This window comes from Physeter macrocephalus, chromosome 14 (genome assembly GCF_002837175.3).
Source record: "Physeter macrocephalus isolate SW-GA chromosome 14, ASM283717v5, whole genome shotgun sequence".
Taxonomy (NCBI): Eukaryota; Metazoa; Chordata; class Mammalia; order Artiodactyla; family Physeteridae; genus Physeter; species Physeter macrocephalus.
This window is the reverse complement of record NC_041227.1, coordinates 120,491,493-120,516,664: the sequence shown is the minus strand read 5'-3', so window position 1 is coordinate 120,516,664 and position 25,172 is coordinate 120,491,493. Positions and strand designations below refer to the sequence as shown.

Genomic DNA, 25,172 nt, shown 5'->3' with positions numbered 1-25,172 from the left:
TATTCTGCTATTGATTCCTTCTAGAGAATTTTTCATTTCATTTATTGTGTTGTTCATGATTGTTTGCTCTTTAGTTCTTCTAGGTCCTTGTTAAACGTTTCTTGTAGTTTCTCCATTCTATTTCCAAGATTTTGGATCATCTTTACTATCATTAATCTGAATTCATTTTCAGGTAGACTGCCTACCTTCCTTTGTTTCACCTGGTGGGTTTTTACCTTTCTCCTTCATCTGCTGTGTGTTTCTCTGTCTTCTCATTTTGCTGAACTTACTGTATTTGCGGTCTCCTTTTCGCAGGCTGCAGGTTCGTAGTTCCAGTTGTTTTTGGTGTCTGTCCCCAGTGGGTAAGGTTGGTTCAGTGGGTTGTGTAGGCTTCCTGGTGGAGTGGACTAGTGCCTGTGTTCTGGTGGATGAGGCTGGATCTTGTCTTTCTGGTGGGCAGGACCACGTCTGGTGGTGTGTTTTGGGGTATCTGTGAACTTACTATGATTTTAGGCAGCCTCTATGCTAATGGGTGGGGTTGTGCTCCTGTCTTGCTAGTTGTTTGGCATAGGGTGTCCAGTACTAGAGCTTGCTGGTCGTTGTGTGGAGCTGGGTCTTAGCATTGAGATCGTGATCTCTGGGAGAGCTCTCGCCGATTGATATTACGAGGGGCCAAGAGGTTTCTGGTGGACCAATGTCCTGAACTCGGCTTTCCAACCTCAGAGGCTCAGGCCCGACACCCGGCCGGAGTACCAAGACCCGGTCAGCCACACGGCTTTTGGGAAGTCTGAGGTCTTCTGCCAGCATTCAGTAGGTGTTCTGTAAGTGTTGTTCCACATGTAGATGTATTTTTGATGTATCTGTGGGGAGGAAGGTGATCTCCATGTCTTACTCCTCCGCCATCTTGAAGGTCCTCCCATGTACAAGTTTTTATGTACGTGTGTTTTTAGTTCTCTTGGGTATATGTCTCGAAGAGGTATTGCTGGGTCATATGGAAACTCTATGTTTCAGCTTTTTGAGAAACTGCCAACTGTTCTATTTTACTTTTGCTTTTTTACATGGAAGTAATACATACTCACTACAGAAAATTTAGGAAGAGCAGATAAACAAAATAATAATTTTACTCCCACTGGCTAGAGAGAAACACAATTCACTTTAAAAAAATTAATTTATTTAATTTAATTATTTTATTTTATTTTATTTATTTAATTTTTGGCTGCATTGGGTCTTCATTGCTGCATGCGGGTTTTCTCTGGTTGTGGCGAGTGGGGGCTACTCTTTGTTGTGGTGCGCAGGCTTCTGATTGTGGTGGCTTCTCTTGTTGGGAGCATGAGCTCTATGCATGTGGGCTTCAGTAATCATGGCACATGGGCTCAGCAGTTGTGGTGTGTGGGCTCAGTAGCTGTGGCTTGTGGGCTCTAGAGCACAGGCTCAGTAGTTGTGACGCACAGGCTTAGCTGCTCTGCGGCATGTAGGATCTTCCTGGACCAGGGCTCGAACCCGTGTCTCCTGAATTGGCAGGTGGACTCTTAATACTGCGCCACCACAGAAGCCCCGCACAATTCACTTTTTTTCCCCGAGTTTTGTCTGTATTATATATACTTATTTTTAAGACAAAAATCATACTATAGGTACTGTTTCATAATCTGCTTTTCTTAGCAATTCTAGAGTTCTGAAAAACTCTAGAGTTCTGTCAGACTTGCTTCAGTAGAGGGACTGATTCTTGGAGATCCTTACTCCATTTTCCATAATGTCACTTGATAGTAGGGGGCTGCTAACCATGCAGGGGGATTCCCGGGTATCTGAGTGCCCTTCGTGGGCAGACACTCAGACAAATATGCTGAGCTCTGGCTGAGCAGTCACAGGACTCACAGTGAGGAAGGAGAAAATAGATCAATTGGTTTGAGATAAGTGTAATTAGGCCTAGAGAGATCTAAGGTCACACAGCTGGTTTCAGAACTAGAATCAAAACCTAATTTTGACTCCAAAATTCAGGTTTTTTTCTATTATTTTATGTTGCTGCTCTATAGGATGTCACTATTAAGTCTGAAATCTGGTCATGAGTTATACCGCTGATGACCAGAATTGAGTTAGACTCAGCTGACTGGCTAGGCTAGCTTCTTTCTCCTTCACCTCTCCCGTGCTCCCCTTTAGGAATTGCATGCTTGACCTTTCCAGAGAGGGAAGAGCTTCTGAGACACTCAGTTGCTTTCTAAACTAACAGACCTATCTCTTCAGGTCCAAGATTACTTAACATTTTGCATCAAAAGGGGGTTTCATGAATATGACCGGTGCCAATTTATAATATGGGATAAGTACAGATTCAACTTAAATGCTGAAGTTTTTGAGAAAAACTCTATTAAGATAACTTGTTCTCATCTTGATGTAATCTCTCATCATATTTTATTCTACTGAGAAAGCTTTGACATTTTAAAAAGTTATTTTAAAAATTTTCTAAAAATGTAATCAATTTACAAGAGCCTCAAGAGAAGAACAGACGAAATTAGCCCAGCACCATATGGTAAAACAACTTTAGACACCAAGAACAGCCTAGAAACAATTTCTGTACCTCAGAATCTAAGGCTTTTGTCAGATCAATATGATAAAAGAAAGCCATACCTCCTATGTACCAACAATAAATTTAGGGCATACGAACAAGAAGGCACTTTGGCCTGCACTGTGAAACACGGAGGTAATGAATACCTTCTGTGGAGTTCATATTCCTAAATAAATGCTTCTTTGTTTAGGATATCCACTGGCTTCCAAGAGATTTTCTAAGGCAGAAACCACTGAAATAATCCACTGAGAAATGACCACTGCAACTACAGCTGAGCCAAGGGATAAAAGATGAGCTAATCCATACATTTAGTAACAGATGTGGTCTTCTTACCCCTGGCACCCAAGAAGTGGCAGTCCCAGGGTGGCAACAGAGCAGGAACAGCATCCCATCCTTCTCAAAATATTCCAAAGTATACTGACATCTGGAATTTACTTTGAAATTTGTAAAAAATGACACGTGGTTAAAGAGATGGGTAGATAGATATGTGATAAAAATAATAAAATATTAATGATATAATCAAGGCAAGTAAACGACGGTTTACTGTAAAATTGTCCTTTTTTGGGGTATATCTGAAAATTTTCCTAATAAAATGTTGAAGGAAAATACACAAAGAGTAAAAACATTCCAACAGGGTATACAAATAAGACAAGCTTTGGAAGGCAGTTTTTTTGTTTTGTTTTGTTTTGTTTTTGTGGTACGCGGGCCTCTCACTGTTGTGGCCTCTCCCGTTGTGGAGCACAGGCTCCGGACGCACAGGCTCAGCGGCCATGGCTCACAGGCCCAGCCGCTCCACGGCATGTGGGATCCTCCTGGACGGGGGCACGAACCCGTGTCCCCTGCATCGGCAGGCGGACTCTCAACCACTGCACCACCAGGGAAGCCCGGAAGGCAGTTTTTTAAAGCAATTTAATAACCACTCAAGACTCAGATCCGTGTGTGTATCTCTTCAATGCAAATTAGGCTTGTGACAGACAAATGAATGCTCTCTAGGAAACAGTCTCTGTGAGACCATCAATACAAATAATTATATATCTAGGCTTATAGAGAAAACTGACCTTTAACTATGGCAAAGAGTAAACATTTAAAACACAAACAAAAGTGCATTAAGGCTAACAGACCAGGTCGCCCAAATGCAAATATAAACAGCTGCAGCAAGAGGAAAAGGGGAAGGGGAAGTGGGGGCAAAAGAGCTCTAACTGGATTTAGACTAAAGCATATTTACTCATGGAAAACAACTATGAATCATCTTAAAAGAAGTCAGTCACAGGACTGGCAGAAGAAAGGGTGTGTGTAATACAGACAAAGGTCTGGTGCAAACAGGAGCAGTGTTGTATTTCCTGACATTCTTCCATTATGGCTGTACAGCCTAGCCTGGAAGCACCTCTGTTCCTCAGAACAAAAGATAATTGCAGGCTTATTCTTAGGTTTCAGGCCATGCATGCTATTCCCTACACAGAGCGGAGGAAAAAAAACATGTACTTCAGACAAACCTGATAACACTTTAGTGCCAAACGTAAGTCAAAAAACATGCTTATTTTTTTCTCAACTATATTTATTAAACCAAGGCAGGGCTCATTTGTCTACTGAGTTTCTAGAAGACTCATTCTTGCATTTACAAGAGTCAAATCTCTTCAGGATCTGTTCCTTATTTATGGCACTCAGGAATAGGACTACAGTCGGCAGGTACTCCTACCCCAGGAAATGAGTTTTGGAAGAATGTAAAGCAATTTGAAGCAGGTCCTAAAAAACAATCTAAAGATAATAGCTTGAGAAATGTTCATTCCAGATAACTTCTGTTTAAAAAAAAAAAAAAGATTAAATAAAGCAGAGTCACTTTTTGGGTGAGCAGGGAAACAGAGAGCAGGGTGGGTAAAACTGTGGACTCAGAGCCAGGATGCTTCAGCTTGTATCCACTCTCTGTTACTTACGGGCTGTGCGACCTTAGGATAGTGACTTATGTTCTTGGTATCTCAGTTTTCCTTATCTTTAAAACAGGGATAACCATGACATGTGAGGATTAAAATGAGTTAATACATGTAGTGTGCCTAGGACAGAGTCTGCTGGTTAACTCTGGTAGCTGCTACTACTATCCACATGATCAAGCCAAAAAGAAGCCAGTGTAACCTAATCACCTCCCTCCCACACACATTTATTTAAAACAAACATAATGAAAATGATATTGAGAACATACTGGCTCTCTTGGAGCCCTCATCCCTGTGAGTTTCTGACTTATGTCCCTTCTCCCTTTCACCCCCACGCCCCTGCAACATTTTGAAAGGGCCATGCTTGCTATCTTCACTTCCACAGCAGTAACTCTTCCTAGCCTGGCTTCCTCCCACGTTACTCTGTTGAAATTGCTGTAGGTAATGACACTAAAGACTTTCTAACTTTTAAGTCCAATGAATTATTTTCAGTCTTTATACTTAACCATGCTTTAGTATTTAACACTTCTAATGAATCCCCACTTTTCGAAATACATTCCCTTCTTGGGCTTTACATAATAACACTTTCTTCTAGTTCTTTTTTTGGTCCTCTCTTCCTGATATATCTTTAATGATTCCTCCTCTTCTGCCCATCCCTAAAATATTGCCAATCTTAGGTTGTATATTTTATTATTTTTTTCTTCTTCATGATCTCTCTGGGTAATCTCAAAGGAACAGACTAATGGCTTTTACAACCATCTAAGTGGGGATGGTTTACATTTCTGTTCCAGATCCCATTCCTAAACTCCTGTATAGCACTTCCAGCAATTTACAAGAGTTACCTATGTGGATTTCCAATAGATATCTCAAACTTGAAATGTTTAGAACTAAAGTTATTTTCTCACTCACCTTAACCTATTCTTTATTTTCCATTCATTATCTCAGTTAATGAAACATCATCATCTGCCTGGTCTCCCAAGATAGAAACTTGGGACTCACCAGGATTTCTTCTTTCTTGACCTTTACATCTAATTTGTCACAGGTCCTATCAATTATTCTTGAGGAATACCTCCCAGATATAATTCCTGTTTTCTTTTCCCATTCCACTGTTACTTATAATGATATAGCCTTTGGAGGTGTTGCCAGATTACTCTAAGCCTCAGTTTTGTTATCTGTAAAATGAGGATGATAAGAACATCTATCTCACAAGGCTAAACAAGAAAATGTACATTAAGTTCGTAGTTCAGAACCTAGTTAATCCTCAATGAATGACAGTCATATATTTCAGATTCTCAACATCTCTTGCTTTTTACCATGTACTTAAACAAGCTTTTAATGAATAACTTTGCATTCCACACATCCCTCCTGTATACAGTCATCAATGATATGTATCTGATATAATCATTTCAGCCCCTACACTTCTACCCTCATATCTCATCAACTTACCCTACCACTATCACCCAATCTAGTAAGTCCTTATTAACTAGGACAGTTCTTGTCACAGGGTATGTACATTTAATAACGTTTAATAAATGAATTAGTGAATGAAAACACTGAATATGAATTTTCCATTCTTAACTGCAGGGAAATGTTTATAGACTTGGCTTTGGTAGGACAGCAGGGCTACAAGAAGACAGTTATAGGATGCAAACCAAGGTCTTTGAAAATCACTTGAACCATACTATGATAATAAAAAGAAATGAATCATTTGTTTGACACCTTTCAGGGATAAATTCCTTTTTAAAGGCTACTGTCATAAACAAGAGGGCCATTAAGTAACAAGACATTCAGGGAAGAAAAAATGTATTTCTGAAGCTCTGTACACATCACAGCCAAGGCCTGGATGCTGGCCAAGATACAAACAATCATATTCCTACAGGAAGCTGAGGGAAGGAAGAAAATGTGCCTTAGAGCTAGTGTCCAGAGAGGACAGGATATATATATATATATATATTTCAACCCATCTCTTTTTTAAAAAATTTATTTCATTTTTATTTTTGGCTGTGTTGGGTCTTTGTTGCTGTGCACAGGCTTTCTCCAGTTGCGGGGAGCGGAGGACACTCCTGGTTGTGGTGTGCAGGCTTCTCATTGCAGTGGCCTCCCTCGTTGCGGAGCACAGGCTCCAGGCACGCGGGCTTCAGCAGTTGTGGTTTGCGGGCTCCAGAGCACAGGCTCAGTAGCTGTGGTGCACGGACTTAGGTGCTCTGTGGCATGTGGGATCTTCCGAGACCAGGGCTCAAACCCGCATCCCCTGCATTGGCAGGCGGACTCCCAACCACTGCGCCACTAGGGAAGCCCAGGATATATTTTTTTAAAGACTAGTTTTCTTTTCTTTTAGAGAAGTTACTGAGAAGGCTGACGTCACACATATCCACTTAGTAACTAAAGTCTTGCTAATGTAACATGTGGGATTTATTCTGTGCAAATAATAACCATATTTTTCTTCATCATTATAGGTAAATATGTATTTTAGCTTACAGAAAACCCAATTCTAACTCTCAAGCCAGTCATTTTCTAAGGAGAGATGGGTTGATGCTCTGGTTCATTTCATCTATAATTTTCTTTTTAAAAATCTGACATGAATTTCCACTTCTGGTGAAGGAGAAACAAGGACTAGATTTGCCCTCCCACCTAAAACAACTCCAGAACAAACATATAAAGCTCTGGACAAAGTATATGAAATGATGGTTTTCAAGACACTAGACATAGGCAATGAAAAATAGTAATCCCTGAGAGATGAAAAACAAATGAGGTAAACCCTATGCCCACTTACAACACTGAGAAAATTTTCAGACCACTATGTAGGGAGGGAGAGACCAGTCAGATTCTGGCAGACTCCCTTAGTTGAGTAGACTGAGCTGAGAATCCTGGGAGACCAAGGCAGCCACTGTTCAAAGAACAGAGTACTGGAAAGGAGACAGCTGTACAGAAATAATTCTGGAGACCTGTGGAGAGTAACCCTTGAGTAATCAGCAGGGTAGTGATTAGCACAAGTATGAGGATTGGAGACAAGAGTATCTGCAGCTTACATAGGGCCAGGAATAGAGCCTGTTCCTACCAGCCAGAATGGAAAACCTCACAATGCACAGGACATTGGATAAATCCAGGAAGACCCTGACTCAGTAGTATAGAATAATGAGACCTGTAAATATTGTTCTGGTTCTACTCAACAAATTTTAAAGGCAAGACCTAAAATTGATCATACTGTTTCCAAATAACTAAGTCACATTCCATAAAAAAGCTGAAGAGTATTTATAGGAATACAAAAATATCCAACACCCAATAAGGTAAAATTCACAATGTCTGGCATCCAAATGAAGATTATCAGGCATGCAAAAAGAAGCAGGAAAATATAAGCCATAATTAGGAGAAAAACCAATCAACTGAAACTGACCCAGAACTGACACAGATGTTAGAATTAGCAGAGAAAAGTATTAAAACCATGACTATATTCTATCTGTTCAAAAGGGACATGGAAGATACAAAAGGGCCAAATTGCGCTCCTACAGAAAAAAACATCAGAAATGAAAAATACACTAGATGGGATTTGTGACAAATTTGACATTACAAAAGAAAAGAAGAGTAACCTTGAAGACACAGTAATAAAAACTATGCAAAATTAAATACACAGAGAAAAAAGAGATAAAAATAAAAAAATTATTTAAAAATATAAAAAGAGCATCTGTGAACTGTGGGACAACTCCAAGTGGTTAAATACAGGTGTAACTGGAGTCACTGAAGGTGGAGGACGAAAAACCATATTTAAATAAATAATGGCTATGAAATTTCCAAATATGACAAAAACTATAAACTTACTGATCCAGGAAACTCAATGAGCCCCAAGGCAAGAAACATGAAGAAAATGACACCAAGGCACATCACAGTCAAATTGCTCAAAACCAGTGATAAAGAGAAAAAAAAGCAGCCACAGAATAAAAAGACATATTAAGTACAGAGGAACAAAGATAAGGATGACAGCAGATTTCTTGTCAAAAACAATGCAAATGAGAAGGTAGTGACCTAGACCTAAAGCTTTAAATTATGAGAAGAAAAAACATGTCAATCTGGAATTCTATACCTACCGAAAATATCTTGCAAAAATACCGATGAAATAAAGATTTTCAGACATATAAAAGCTGAAAAAAATTAATAATTAGTTACCAGCAGACCCATAATATAAGAAATGTTAAAAGAAGTCCTTCAGGCAGAATAAAAATGACACCAGATAGAAAAATACAATGAAAGAAATGAAGAGCACCAGAAATGGGAACTATGTGGATTAACATATAAAATTTTTTTCACAACTCTTTAAAAGATAACTGACTTTTATATGGTGGGGTTTATAACATTTAGATAAATAAACTGTCTCACAACAATAACATAAAGGCTCAGAGGAGAGAAACAGAAATATACTATTGTGCAGAAAAGAGTTAACATAACAGGCCTAAGACTACTAACCCTTAGAAAGCCTGCTTACAAGATTGGCCCTTACTGAAGTTTGGGAACATAGATTTCAAGAGGATTCACACCATTCTAAGAACTAAGAAGAATGGCTCACTGTGCCTAATTTGTTTGTACAAACAATATTGTTTATGCTGAATACTTGCTTTTCTTCTGGAAGTCTGGAATTTTGGTATTTTTTTTTTAGGCAAGGAGGTCTATGTGACCAGACCCCCATAAAAATCTTGGGCACTGAATCTCTAATGAGCTCTCCTGGTAGACATTTCACACAGGTCACAACTTATTGCTGGAGGAATTAAGTGCATGTTGTATGACTTCACTGAGAGAGAATACTTGGAAGCCTGTGTCCGCTTTCCTCTGGACTTTCGCGCATGTACCTTTCCCTTTGCCGATTTTGTTTTGCATCATTCTACTGTAATAAAGCATAGCTATGGGAATGACTATATGCTGAGTACTGTGAGTCCTCCTAGTGAATCAGTGAACCTGAGGGACACCCCCAGACACAAGTATTATAAAGGTCTTGAAAAATTTACCAAGATAGACCATATTTTGGCTCATGAAAAATTCTGGATAAATTTAAAAGAATTCATGCTGTTCAAAGTGTGTTCTTTGACCATTACAGAACTAAGTTAGGAATCAACAGCAGAAATATATCTGGAAATTCCCCAGAAATATCCATGAGATGAAGAAGAAATCAAAAAGCAAATTAATATTTTGAACTGGATGAAAGTGAAAATACAAAATCTGTGAAATACAGCTAAAGCAGTACTTAAAAGGGAAATTTATAGCATTAAAATGCCTATATTAGAATAGAAGAAAGGTCTATGTCGATGACCTCACCGTTTACCTTAGCAAATTAGCAAATAAAGAAAAAAATCCCAAAGCAAGCAGAAGAAAGGAAATAATAAAAATCAGAGTGGAAATAAAACAGTAAACAGAAAAACAATAGAAAAATTAATGAAAATAAAAGATTTAATAAGCTCAATAAAACTGATAAATCTCTAAGCAGACTAATAAGGAAAGAAAGAGAAGACATATCAATAAGGATAGAATCAAGAATGAGGGTAACATGACTACAGATTAAAAGGGTAAGGGATACTATGGACAATTTTACACCAATAAATTCAACAGGTTATATAAAATAGACAAATTTCTTGAAAGACACAAACTAATGAAGCCCACTAAAAAAGCCCACACATGACCTGAATAGCCTATATCTACTAAAGTAACTGAATTGATAGTTAAAACCTTCCCGTAATTAAAACTGCAGACCCTGATGGCTTCATGAGCAAAAACCAATCATTTTAAGGAAGAAATAACATCTATTTTACATAAAGTCTTTATAAAACTAAAGAGGAGAGAATACTTTCTCATTACTATGGTATTAAAACCAGACAAAGACATTGCAAGGAAACTACAACCCAATATATCTCATGAACACAGACGCAAAAAAATATACAAAATTATAGTAAATTGAAGCCAATATAAAAAAATACATCATGATCAAGTGGATTTTATACTAGGAATTCAAAGTTGCCTTAACATTTGAAAAATCAATGTAATTCATCATATTAAAGCAAAAAAGAAAACCATATGATTATTTCCACAGATACAGAAAAACCACTTGACAAAATCCAACATAAACTCCTGATTTAAAAAAAAAATCAAACAACTCTTACAAACTAACAATAGTAGGGGAACAACCTCAACCTAATAAAGTGCATCTACTGAAAACCTATCACTAACGTATCTCATGGTGAAAGACTGAATGCTTTCTCTCAAAGATCAGAATAAGGTAAGGATTTCTGCTCTCTTCACTTCTATTCAACAATGTACTAGTTCTAGTCAGAGTCACAAGACAAGAAAAAGAAAAAGGAAGAAGTAGAACAATATTTGCAGACTATATGATTATCTTAATGTAGAAAATCCTATGGAATCTATAAAAAAGTCATTAGAAATAATAAATGCGTTTAGCAAGGTTTCAGGATACAGGAGCAATATACAAGAATCAATAGTACTTCTATGTAATTGTTCACTAGCAATGAACAATTAGAAATTGAAACAAAAAGCAACACTATTTATAATAGCATAAGAAATATGAAATACTGAAGGATAAATATGACAAAATATTTTCAACCTCTGTACATGTACAAAACATTGCTGAGAGAAGTTAAGAAAGACCTAAATGAATGGAGAGATATATTATGTTCATGGATTGGAAGATTCAACATTGATAAGAAGTCAATTTTCCTCAAATTGATCTACAGATCCAATGCAATCCCCATCAAAATTCCAGCAGGCTTTATGGGTAGAAATTTACAAGGTTTCATATGGAAATACAAAGAACCTGGAATAGCCAAAACAATTCTGAAAATGAACAACAACACTGGAGGGTTAACAATACCTGATTTTAAGCTTTATTATAAAGCTACAGTAATCAAGAAGGTGTGGTATTAGCAACAAGATAAGACAAACAGATGAATGGAACAGAAGCAGTCCAGAAACAGATCCATACATATATGGATGACTGATTTTTGACAGTGCAAAGGTGCAAAAGGAATTCCGTAGAGGAAGAACAGTCTTTGCAACAAATGATGTTAGAACGGTTGTATATCTACATGCCAAAAACAAAAACCCAAAAAACTTTGATACATATCATGCACTGCACCACATACAAAAATTAACTCAAAATCAATCACAGACCTAAATGTAAAACCTAAAACTGTAAAATGTCTAGAAGAAAATACAGGAGAAAATATTTGTAACTTTGGGTTTGTCAAAGAAATCTTAGATACAACACCAGAAGAACTATCCATCAAAGGCAAAAATTCATAAACTGGACCTCTAACAACTTCTGTTCTTTAAAAGATACTGTTAAGAGAATGAAAAGACAAGCCAAAAACTGGGAAAACATATTTGAAGAGTACCCATCTGATAAAGGCCTTGTATCCAAATTATATAACAAACTCTTGAAACTCATTAATAAGAGAAGAAACCATCCAATAAAAGGGGACAAAATATTTGAATAGACACTTCACTAAAAAAGATATTTGATGGCAAATAATCATATGAGATGATTAACAATAAGCACAATGTTGTACAGCAGATCCCTAGAACTTTTTCATCTTCCATGACTCAAACTTTATATGCCCAATCAACAGCAACTCCCCATTTTCCACTCCCTGCAGGTCTTAGCAACCACCATCCGGCAATTAGTGTTTATATGCAACTGGTTCCCATCCCTAACACCCCAGTGTACTGAACTATGTACAATAAGCCATCGTATTGCTATTATTATATTACTTAAAGCTTTTTATATTATATTGTCTATGACACAGGATAGCATGGTGGTTAAGAGCACAGGCTCCAGAGTCTTCCACATATGAAATGAATCCTCGCACTGCCAATTATTAGACCCGTAACTCTAAGCAAGTTATTTAATCTCTCTAAGTCCCAGTTTCCTTACTACCACCACTTGCATCAAAGAGTTGTGAGGATTAAATAACATGTTTAAAGCTCTTAGCACTGGGTCTATAAAGAGTAAGAACTCCAATAAATGTAAGCTATCATTTTTATCTGTTTAAAAGTGCCCCATTCTCAGCATTTGCCTCAGTGTTTTAAGAAGTCTATTGTATACTATTAATGTGGGGATAAAAAAGGGAAAAGGCTTATTTGCCTCTGGAAAATAATACTTTGAGTCTTTGAAAAACTTGTATATTAAATTTCAGCTTTCTGACATTGGTCTTATAGAAAAACATTTGTTGAGAAAAACCTGGAGTCATTGTTGAGTGGAATTTTCAGGAAAGGAACAATGATCCTTGAAAAACAGTGAAAGAAATAGGGAAGAGCCAACTCTCCCAAATGTGGCTACTTTTTACGTTTCCTCACATTTAATATCTCAAAATGTGGGGAAAGTATAAAAATGGTAAAGCTTTTAAAATGTGAAACATCTGATAAAAGAATTATATAACTATGTCAACATAGTTTTGTGCTATTAGATTGTTGGTCTTGAAGGTGAGATTTTTATTGGAGAATCAGAACTGGCTAATTACTTGAAATTTAAGATTAAACTTTTAAAAAAAATAATTAATTAATTGGCTGCACTGGGTCTTTGTTGCTGCACGCAGGCTTTCTCTAGCTGTGGTGAGCGGGGGGGCTACTCTTTGTTGCGGCGCGCAGGCTTCTCATTGTGGTGGCTTCTCTTGTTGCGAAGCACAGGCTCTAAGGTGCACGGGCTTCAGCAGTTGTGGCACACGGGCTCAGCAGTTGTGGCTTGCAGGCTCTAGAGTGCAGGCTCAGTAGTTGTGGTGCATGGGCTTAGTTGCTCCGCGGCATGTGGGATCTTCCTGGACCAGGGATCGAACCCGTATCCCCTGCATTTGCAGGCGGATTCTTAACCACTGCACCATCAGGGAAACCCAGGTTAAACATTTTGAAAGTGAACACTCAGTGATGAAATAGCTATGGCCTTACAAAGGAAATTCTCCCTTGCTATATTTTATTAGTATCTGGGGAAGTTATTACATAAAAAATCTTTTATTACATACTGCAAGATTGGACCACTTAGATCATTTTACTGAATCAAAAATGTTTTACAAAGTGTTACCTAAATAAATTTACTGGCATTATGGTTAGTTTAATAAGATTTAGTCACTTTTGGAGAAAATAATGATAGAAAGATTAACTGGGAAGCTATTCTTTAAATCTAATTTAGATCAAAACATAAAAATGGCTTAACGGTTATTTTTCTTTATTGCACTTAAGGCATTTAAAAATATTTTCAGTGATTTATTCTTGCAGAACTAGGTATCATGATTAGAATTTCTTTCATGTTACTCCACAGCCTTTAAGTAGTATATTATTTACTGTAAGCGGTCAATACGTGCCCTGTTAGAAGATTAAATGGTTTAAAGACTCTTCTCTTTCCCAAAGGCTAATTTTCCCTTTCAGGTCTTGTGGGGGAACTTTGTTGTATATTAGCCACTGTTTGGGCTTTCAAGGTTTAAGACAGATTTACCAACTAAAGCTGGTTTATGTAAAAACCAGATCTGTGTACTGATCTGGAGCTACTTTAACAAGTAGTGATCTGCTTTAAAAAACTACAGCTAGGGCTTCCCTGGTGGCGCAGTGGTTGAGAGTCCGCCTGCTGATGCAGGGGACAGGGGTTCGTGCCCTGGTCTGGGAAGATCCCACATGCCGCGGAGCGGCTAGGCCCGTGAGCCATGGCCGCTGAGCCCGCGCGTCCGGAGCCTGTGCTCCGCAACGGGAGAGGCCACAACAGTGAAAGGCCCGCGTACCGCAAAAAAAAAAAAACAAAAACAAACAAAAAAACTACAGCTAGACTACTCCAAAAAGTATAAATCAGTTTCTAGCAGACAAAGACATCCAGTTTGAGTACTGCATTTTCTAAATTTAGGGTACTTTGCAAAAGAGCTGCCTGGAGGTGAGAGGATCACCTCATACAACTAAAGCTTACAATCTACCCTAATATTTATATATAGGCAGTTATGTGCATGCAACTTTATTTCTGGATTTTCGATTTACCTAAAAAGAAAGAAATTTAATCTTGTAAAAATAAAACAATGAACAGTGAGATAGAAGAGACTGATGGAAATATTCCCTTGTAAATGTGAGAGCTAGCCAGGCAATGATCAAGATGACTAAGCAACCTCAGGAATGTGTGACTCAGTAGGCTAATGCAAGATTATCAGCTTCATGACATACATCTTAGCCATCTTCAGAAAGGATTCATTGTTTCGGAAAAGTAGGGGACTCACAAATGGCATGAAACACTGATTTTATTTGATAAAAATTCAATTTTTTGCTCTGACAAAGCCAAGTTAACTGTGTCAGGGTCAATTTCACATCAGTTCTGCCAATGAGTCAGACCATCATTTGCACATATGCCCCCTATCTATTAAAGCAGCTATTAACTAAATCCAATGTCTGTGAATGGCCATCTATGCATGTAATGGGATTTAGTAAAATCCTAAGGAAACCAATACATATTGAGAAATGAAGTTTTAATTAGGAATGTATAATCTCTTTAAGCAGAATAGTGTGATTATGATTTCATATCAGGCAGGTTTCAGAGTCTTATCAATAATAATCTGTTGTTAATTTACCCCAAGTAGCTACTATTCAAAGTCATTATGCTATGATTTGCCTTGTGTATTTTAACTTCCCCTGGTTCCATTTATATGTTCTTTCTTCAGATTTAATACATTTATCCATAAAAACCAACATCCTCTTCTTCCCTTTTACTGGACAGTAAACAGTTTCTTGCTTTATCTGGGTAAAAAGAGATTCCATTAAGGTGGTCAGAGAGAGTGAGAGGTTTCAGGTCTAGCATGACTCCACATTTACACAAGGTGATTAAATTCAAAACGGAGCCTGAAAATAATTTTAAAAACTTGACTTAAAAACTTTAAGATTTCCAATTAATATCTGTCAAGGACATTAGGCTTTGGGACTTAAAACGCACATGTAGTAGGTTAGCTAGCTGTATACTCTGCATTAGGACACAATCTACCGTAACTATTTTGTCATTAGAGCTCAAGCTCTTGGATGGTTGACAGCTAGGAATCTACTGACTTGCTGCACTAAGATCCTGGACAGTGCACTTATGTGACCTCCTCCCCACTGTTGGGCTGGGTCTCTTGGAAACATCAGTTTTGGGAGAACAGTTGTTCAAAACAGCTGTCTTGAGAAGTTAAAAAAAAAAAAAAAAAAAGACTTTTTACTAATAAAGCAAATGTTAATGTTAATTCTCAACTTGAAGATCCAAACTGTAGCTCATGGGTTACCTCAGCAACTTCTGCTTCAGCAGTCAAAAGACTATTATTATGATCAAACAACTGCAGTTATTATTAAGATAACTGTTAAATGAACTATGCCTGTACTATTAAACCATGTTCATGAATAACTTCTAACCAACTCTCAAACTACACTTTTCCACATTTCTGTAGACAGGCTGTGTGATCCTTAAAGGCATAAAACTTATCTTCAGTTACAATGGTATCCTCTAAACCAGTCTTTCTTAGTGTGATCTTGGGACCCCTGGGGCTTCTCAAGACACTTTCGCGGGTCCACAAAGGCAAAACTATTTTCATGATATTAAGAGATTATGTGTCTTTTTCCACTCTCATTCTCTCACAAGGGTAGGGTGGAATTTTCCAGAGCTTACATTAACACATAATGGGTCTACTATTAAAAAAAAAAAGAACAGGTGTTTAAAAAATTTATCAGTTCTAATTTAATATGGTAAATATCAATCAATACAACTCATATAACACAAGCTTTTTAGGGTCCTCAATAATTTTTTAAGGTGGAAAGAGGTCCTGGGACCAAAAAGTTTGAGAACCACTGCTCTGAACAAAATAGTGCAGGACTGCCTGTATGAAGCGCCCAATAAATTCTTGCCATCTCTTCATATATTAAAGTGATTTTACTTCAGATAATCTCTGTACTTGAAATCAGTCAGTTAATTTAGTACCCACTGGATATACTACAGTGTACATGACCATTAACTACCTCCTTCTGAAGATCCAGGGTCATTTAAAACCTGAATTGTGATTTAAAAACTATTTCATAGGACTTGAGTTATACTTTAAAATACAGAAAGAAATACCTCTAATGTAGAAAGAGATACCTTAATGTACACTAAAAAAGGTTTTCAATCACTTTATTACTTTTTTGGGGTAAAGTTGTTTTACTTCAATCATAACCAGAGTTAGCGGAAGATATAGAACTGAAATACGACTGCAATTTGTATGTTCCTTAAAATAAAAGTAGAAAACATGATGTGACATGATTTTTTAAAATTATACCAGAAAAACAATATGATTCTGTTTCTATAGTAAAGTGTACTGTTTTGGATATAATAACCACAAATTATAAAGGCTTGCCAGACAGGTCTACAGAAACACAAGGAAAATCTGTCCAAGTTTGCTTTCCTTTCTTGTTAATGTCTAAACTACAGAGTTCATTTGTAAATAGTAATCAAGATAACGTTTTTGAGGGAAGGTTATTGGCTAGGGCCTCAAAGTTCTAAATTAAAGTATGCTAATTTTAAAAGATAAAATACTGCTTAGTAAACACTCTGTCTCTTATGGATTAATACACTCAACTGGATGGCATGTTCCAACCCTTTGGACTGCTAAAAGAAAACTTCTTGAAAGAAAAGACAGCTTTAAGGAACTGAAACACTAATACCATAGCACACTCATCAACGGACAAACTCCATCTTTAAGTATTAATGTAAGCAGTTAGTTGAAACCCTATCTGCAAGGGATATGAAATTAGTTTTGTTAGGAATGCATTATTCAGGTGGAGAGCTTCCTAAAGATTTAGGTATGCTTTGGAAAAATCTTTGCATGCACTTTGGTTTTACTGAATGTTTAGGCTGAAGCTCAGTGAAATGGAAAAGATTTTCATTGTATTCTATACACAGCTGATATCTATGTGTAAACATCAAGCTCACCAGAATGTATCTGTCGAAGACCTTACTAAATCTTTAGATACTGGAAGTAGACATGTGACATCAAGTATCAATAAAACCCAACACGAAGAGTACTCAAAAATACATAGCTGAAATCTGTCATTAATTTTGTTTTTGATGTAGTATAAAATCCATTATTCAAAGACTAGCAAAGCAGAAAATATAATCAACAATGTCAGTATGTTTTTCAGTAAATGCAATGCAAGGTGATGCCAATGTGGCAGATTTTCAATCAAATCTGAAGGTCTATATAGATCAATAGTTGTATCCAATCTTCTTTATTATGGTTATGCCTTCTGGTCATGGCACAAATAATTTAGTTGGTCTTTGAATAAATTTATTCAGGCTTTGGACATAATCAGTATAGCAGCACTAAAGTAGTACTTGACATAATTCCACTTTCTGGGATAAGCAACTAAGAGGTGGCTACCTGAAGAAACGGCAAGCAGGATGGATAGGATTGGGAACTAAAACCATGACTGAGGCCATCAACTCACCACTGTTGATGGGAGGTATGGTAATTGTAGCAATACAACTAATTATTTTATGCTCCTAGTTGCTGAGCCATCAGTGAAAAACGGTCAGCATAATGACTTCCAGAATGGACAGCAGGCATGTTTGAGTCCCTTTCTGTGTGAGTTATGCATGTGGCACTACACAGACTAGAGTAGGGCACAGGACAAGGGGTGAGAAGAAGAGCAAAGCAAAGATGCAAATAATCTATAAGATAAAATAAATAATGCACCTGATGTAGTAGAGCTATAGATTACTAGATACTAGAGAAAGCAGACCATCTGTTAAGACTATCACAGACAGTCTGGTTCACTTGAACAAACAAGAGGCACAAGCAGAGATACCAATAACAGGCCTCTCAACTAGACTGTGATTATAACAAAATGAAAAGTCTTCAAAAACATCAGGTTCCTGACTGCAGAAGCATGTAGCATGCACAAAGGGTGTAAAGAAACAGGTGTCTGAATGGGAAAAGGATAAGTTGTTTAGATGTTGCCAGGACAGGACTAGAAGCACTAAAATTCTAAGACAATAAAAGTACTGTATGTCGCTAGAAATGGCCACTAGAATGTAAATGAAATGCATTCTCTAGTGAAACAAATTAGCAGCATCAAGTTCACCTGCAATTGGGCTAGGGCTGAAACTGGTCAACAATTACTTCTAAAATCCAGAACCTTAAAAAGGTTATTTCCCCCATCAACCCCAGCCCTTTCCACTTGTTTTCTTTCAGAATTTCAAGGAATCAATGCTTCCAACTGTTGGTAATTACACTGCCTTTCTATGTTGAGTACAACGTATTTGTATTCATCTTTCTCTCTAGATTCAGCAGAAATGAACTGGTTACATGCTCACTTAAGGGAGGCTTAAATAGGTGTGGAAATTGGAAACAAAGGAACTTTTTGCCTACTGCCCATTTCCATTTTCCCCTGGGCATCCCCATGCAAAGCCCTCTTGTGGTTCTAACCTCTTAAATCCTGTTGTGTGCGAGCACCGGCCATGCTCTGTCTTGGCATTCGAAGAGAAGTTCTCAAAGGTGTATGTCTCTGCTCATCCAGGTAAGCGAGGTCCTCCAAGTGGGTGGAGCTTGTGGCTGATAAGACAGAAGAGTTTAGTCAGAATACCTAAGTTCAGAAAACTGTCAGTCTGTATCTCCAGACTTCGGAATCAGAGCAGATACATTTACTGAGAATTTGCTCAACTCAAGGTCTTCATCAGTGTCTGGAACATGTGCCAGGAAAACATGTCAAGAGTTGTCTGCGGCTCCTTCACTACTATCAAATGCCTGAGCTTATAGAGAATACTAGCAACAAGTTGGCAAACACATTAGTACCTGACAACAAAGATTATTAGTTTTTGCTTCTTTTGGGTCACAAATCCCATTTGTATAAACAACATCAGTGGAGAAATCTGTTCCAAATTATATTAAGCTATAAAAGAACCATGAAGCTCTATTTTCAACATTTCCCATTCACAGTAAAGAATGAAATATGAAAACATTCTAAAAACAATTATCACATGTGTGTATATATATGTATATAATGGAAAGGCGGGCACCTGGGACAATGGATAGAGAATTGCCAAATAGCATTTAGGGAACTGCCAATGTCCATGAATTCTAAAGAACATGTTGTTGCTCTCTGAAGATAAAAGTCAAGTAACCGTGGCTTCCCACTGCATCTATAAATCCTTTAACCCCTAACCTAGCCACGAAAGAGAAAGAGAAAATGGCAGAAGATGGGGGTAAAATGGCACTGCTACATACTGAGAGCTATTGAGTCCACTTACAATGAATCAAAAAGTGAAGAAATCAAAAATCAGGAAGTGTGAAGACAAAAAGCTTTTAACAAAAAAGAAAAAAAAACCCAAACTTCCATCAGAAAATGGTTATTTAGAGCTCATATGTGATTAATTAAACCGTTAATTCAATCTGTTGCCAACTATGTAAGATACTGTGCTGGGGGTTAGTTCAGTAATTCCATGACAATTATTTACTGAGAGACTCCTGTGTGCCAGGCTCTGTTCTTGGTGCCCTCGCTGGCTTCATTGCTAGTCTACCTCTGTGACAATCTGGAGTGGGTGAAAGGAAGCAAACTGAGATCACTCTTGGCTGCTGAGCTCCAATGAAGCATTGTCCACATCTTCAGTCAAGGTAAGACACAACAATAACATAAAGAGGTCTATGATAAATGGCACAAAGACAGTTACAAAGTGCTCCATGAGCTGAAAAAGAGAGAGAAAAGATGGAGAAAATCGAAGAGAGGGAGAGGAAGAGAGAAAAGAATAAGAACAAGTGCAAGAGACATATATTCCCCTCACCCTTCAATTACTGCAACTGTCTTATTTACCTGTATCTACTGGAAACCCCCACAAAAGGAATTTATCCAAATTATACATATAGTTTTTATAAGGAAATAAAAGTCTTTGAAAGCTAGTCCAGGGAACTTAAACCAAGAAAGGGAAGCCAAATGACACATGACACACCAGAGAGAGGAAGAGAATAAATGTCAGAAGAATAAAAGATAATCTCGATTTCTGCGTTCTGAAATTAAAACTATCCAGAATAGATAATTTTCTAATCTCTTATTTAAAAACACTGGGGACAACTACACCATCCCCACTGGTTCTAATTTGGTTCTGTGACTTAGTTCTTTCTTATGTTTCATACAATCCCTCCTGTTTTAACCAAAGTCTATTTTCTTTTGCTAGGTTCTTTATCCGTATGTGTGTAGCTACCAAAAAAAAAAAGGCTGGGGGTGGGCAGCCCCCAGAAGTCCTGTCCCCACAGAGCCCTCCTTGGAGCTCAGAAATATTAGCATCAGCTAAGCATGGCCCCTTCACAGCGATGTTTGTTTCAGCTTGGTGGGGCCTCTCCTCCAAGCTTCTATGGTTTAATCATCCTAACCTCTTCTCGTTTACAGGCTCAGAAGTGGTAGCTGCTTCCTGAAGTTGCTAAGTCCATGATATCTCAGTGTTCTCTTTTACCTTTTCAGTGCTTTAAAACCTAGTTAACAATTCTTTATATATAACATCTTCTGTTAAAATATCTGTGTGGTTTCTGTCTCCTGGCTAGCCCCCGGCTGAGATAGCATAGAAAATAACTGAACAGCAATTCGTTTACTATGTGATGTTGATAATAAAGCAATATCACAGAACGCAGATGACGTAAAAGATGTTTTAAAGGCCAGCTAGACTAGAGGTCAGCAAACTATGGCCTGTGGATGAAATCTGGCCTGTCGCATAAAGTTTTATTGGAACACAGCCTTGCCTCTTTGTTTAAATAGCTGTTTACCATAGAGTTGAATAGTTTCGACACAGACCATATGGCCTGCAAAGCCTAAAATACTAGCTGACCCCAATCTAGTCGGATCCCCTCCTTTTACAGTTCAGGAGACAGTGAAGTCATTTATCTACAGTGACTCACTTATTCACTGGAGAGCCAGGCCTGGAAACCAGCTATCTTAACTCTCAATCCAGTGAGCACTATTTGCATTGTACCCTCCTCTCCTTTTAAACCTAAACAAATCTAATTCTTTCTTAAAAGGCTTATTTTTCATTCCTTCTTCATCTTTGTCACTTTCCCCTCACTTCTCTGTTTTTTATGGCTTCAAAGAGCAGTGATCAAACTTGGGCAGTAAAGGCCTTGCCAATGCATAGTAAGGTGCCCTGCATGTCACAGACTAATAAATCTCTGCACTTCAAAATTTTCTGCAGTAAGAAACAAAGAACAAAAGTCCAAATTTGTTATTTTTTAATAAGAAAAATACTTATAAGGTACTTTTTAAGCTGAAAAACTGAAGAGTAATATGAAAAGACCAATGACAATGAGAATTTTTTATTTTCTTTTATTCACATTAAAACAAAATTCAAATAAAAACTGTAACAGCTGGATGAGTGATAGAAATTTCTGGTTATCATTATGGCAATATTAATGGTACATTATATGATTTTAAAGCAAGGTTCTAGCAGGGTACTTTTACTAAAATGGTTCTATATGCTAACACACTAAGATGGTTTGATATGTTTTAATAAAAAGAGAATATATATTTCATTAACAGTAGGCAGAATGATATAGAAATACACATGAAGTGGAGCAAAAAGCTTTGTTAAAAAAAGAAGCCTAAAGTCTTTCCTTTTTATACGTTATATCCATCTATGAATCTTTTAAAGATTAAACTATGGGAGATCTATACTTGGAGTATAGATTTAAATTAAATAACAGTTACATAATCCATTTTAATTACTTTGTATTAAAAAAATCTTCTGGCACAGCCTTCATTTCACATGTTCAACTTCTTATATTAAATGAAGAGCTACTGACAGCTTTTATAAAATGTAAATGTTTACTGTGAACTTAACAAGTTTTACTAAACTAAGCTTTACCATAGTAATCTCTAGAAAAATGAACACCAGTTGTTCTATTGCTTTTTTTCACAAAGCCAAGAAATGTAGTAAAATATATTTTGGAATCAGCACATTTCTCAATTCAGACAAATAACATTAGAAGAAAAAGAAAAAATATTGCAATAACCGAACTGAAAAACAGTTCATTCCTTTACAAGTCCAAATACTCACAGGCAAATTGAACTAAGGAAAAGCAGAGATATTCAATATCAAGCACTATGGCTCTGAACCAGCCAATGGGGAACTACTGCTTTATTCTGGACTGCAACTGAGTTATGGTTAGTGTTACCTAAGTCTCTTAAAACATTCATTCTTTTTCTTATTTTGGCAATAATATCTTTTTCTCTGATCTCTGAATCTATCACTATTTTATCAAATCATCCAAAATAATTTCTTTACTGCCTCTTTTCCTTATTAAATTGTTTTCCTTAGTTTATTTTCAGTTTCTTTCTGCTTCATCATTTTCAAAATTCTTGTCCCTTCAAATACAGTATTTAGGGCTTCCCTGGTGGCGCAGTGGTTGGGAGTCCGCCTGCCGATGCGGGGGACGCGGGTTCGTGCCCCGGTCCGGGAGGATCCCGCATTCCGCGGAGCGGCTGGGCCCATGGGCCGTGGGCGCTGGGCCTGCGCGTCCGGAGCCTGTGCTCTGCGACGGGAGAGGCCTCGGCGGTGAGAGGCCCGCGTACCGCAAAAAAAAAAAAAAAAAAAAAAAAAAAAAAAAATACAGTATTTAAAGACTTAGCAGACAAATATTGGAAAGATCAGCCCGGAGATCTGAAATTCTATGTGCTGTGCTGTGGCCTTTGTTTCACTAATTGTATGTAGTTGTACTCTCTGGCGTAGTCACATGAATCTTTTCCATTTGCAAGCCAATTTCTGAGAAAAAGTCTATGTCATACTTTGTCAAACATCTCACTCATCATCAAAATTTGCTCAGGCTACACTTTTTCTGCTTTCCTGATAGATCCCCCAGTCAGAATTAATTACTTCTCCCTTTCAGCAACCACATACATATATGGCTAATTAGAACTTGTGTTATTCGGCTAACTGTTTACATGTCTGTCTTCCCTTACTACATTATGGTAGGTTCTTGAGGGCAACTAGGAAATATCTGATTCACCTTTGATAACTACATTCCTTCAGAGTAAATCAGAGTGCCCTGCACGTAATGCTCAATACAGAACTAAATTCCAGGCTAGTCCTACTTAGATTTAGAAATCTGTCTGGCTCTATCCTCATCTTCCTCACTGCTCTGCTTAATGTTTAACAGACATCACTATGGTAATATGCTTGGCTCCAATGATGTTCATAAAATCTTTCTTCAGGTACTGCTGATCCTTTACTTTTTTCTATAACACATATCACTTTCTATTGTATTGAATACTATATAAATTACTTTTTTATTCTGTTTATTTTACTTTCCCTGGTGAGAATGTAAGTTCCACGAGGGTGAGAATCTTTGTTTTGTTTATTGATGATTCTCAAGTGCTTAGAAGAGTGCCTGGCATATATAGCATATGTTCAATAAGTGCTATTCTAATGACTAAATAATTGTATTTAACATACACATTGTGTTTTGCCTATATTTAAACAATCAATGCATAACAAATTAGGTTTTGTCTCACTGGGTTATCTGAAAGCTAAGGATGAAGGAGGTGGCTGTAACAACAACGCCTTGTACATCATCATCCCATACAAACACCATTGATAGATCTATAGCGACACATATATTCCCACCTTGTAGTGCTACTCTTACTGTGAAATTGTCCTGGCAATTTTTTTGAGATAATTCTGTCAAATTAAATCAATACTATAATATTTAATGAACACTTTCTAGATACAAATATAAGAATTAATCAGGTAAGTTGAAGTGAACTGATGAAATAGGAAAAACAAATCAACAATAAAAAGTTTTATGTAAAAAGAAAATGCTTTAAAAAAGTAAGCCCATAAAATCTATGTCATTAAAAATCCTTGTTTTCAGAGAAGGAAGAGGGAAGTGGAAAAAGGGAGCATATATTTTTCTGAGATTTCATCAGATTGGAACAGCTGACTCATTTACAGAACATTTAACTGACATATTTTTTGAATTTAATACACAAGTGGGCAGGAAGAAATCCAGCAGATGACATTTGGTACAAACATTCCAGAGGCAGCTCTGTATTACAGTTTGGAATCAGTTTAAATTGTTTCTTCTTATATCAGTTGCCACTAATGAAAACCGATTTTAGTAGCACAACTGCCATTCTGGCTGACCTGAGCAGGGAGCCTGGAATGACACTTTATGTTTGCTACAGCCTGGGCAAGAAGCCACTCTGCTGTTCTTACACCCTTGATTCATAAAGCCAACATTCTGACTGCAGAAAAGCCCATTTCTGATTTTATTTTTTTTGGTAAAATCTTTATTACAGTTTCCGATTGGATTCATTTAAATCCCCCAGGATTCCCATTTTGCATTTACCTGATTCTTAAGATCCTTCTCTAAGGAAAATGTGCAGTTCCAAACATTAAGAAGCAGATGGTGAGAGTTTATATTTTAACTGACTTCTGTTGTTTGCATGTTTCCCTGATAGACTCTTCATTTTCACACAAAGCACTGAGGACAGCTGTTGTAAGCGAACATTTCCTGCTTCCCATATCCCTCCAATTCATTGCCAATCTCATTTTAAGGCATCAAGGATGACCACAGACAGCCTACTCTGATAATTTCTGCCATGCAACCACAAGTCCACAAGGTTTCTCTGCTTCCTTCCAACATAAAAGGCTTAAAAACATGCAACAGTGATTTACATTTTGAAAACAATAAAAGACAGTTTTTATTTTTTTATATTTTATA

The 25,172-nt window shown here is 37.3% G+C and overlaps 1 protein-coding gene across 8 annotated transcripts in view; it reads right to left on the bottom strand.

Moving 5' to 3' along the window:
- TANC2 (tetratricopeptide repeat, ankyrin repeat and coiled-coil containing 2) overlaps nt 1-25,172 on the bottom strand; it is a 374,683-nt gene that overhangs the window by 102,477 nt on the left and 247,034 nt on the right. For all 8 annotated transcript variants that reach the window (XM_024130199.3, XM_028499426.2, XM_024130198.3 and 5 more), the window contains one exon: nt 18,900-19,025. In XM_024130199.3, coding sequence (XP_023985967.1) covers nt 18,900-19,025 — 126 coding nt within the window. The remainder of the gene's footprint in view (nt 1-18,899; nt 19,026-25,172) is intronic.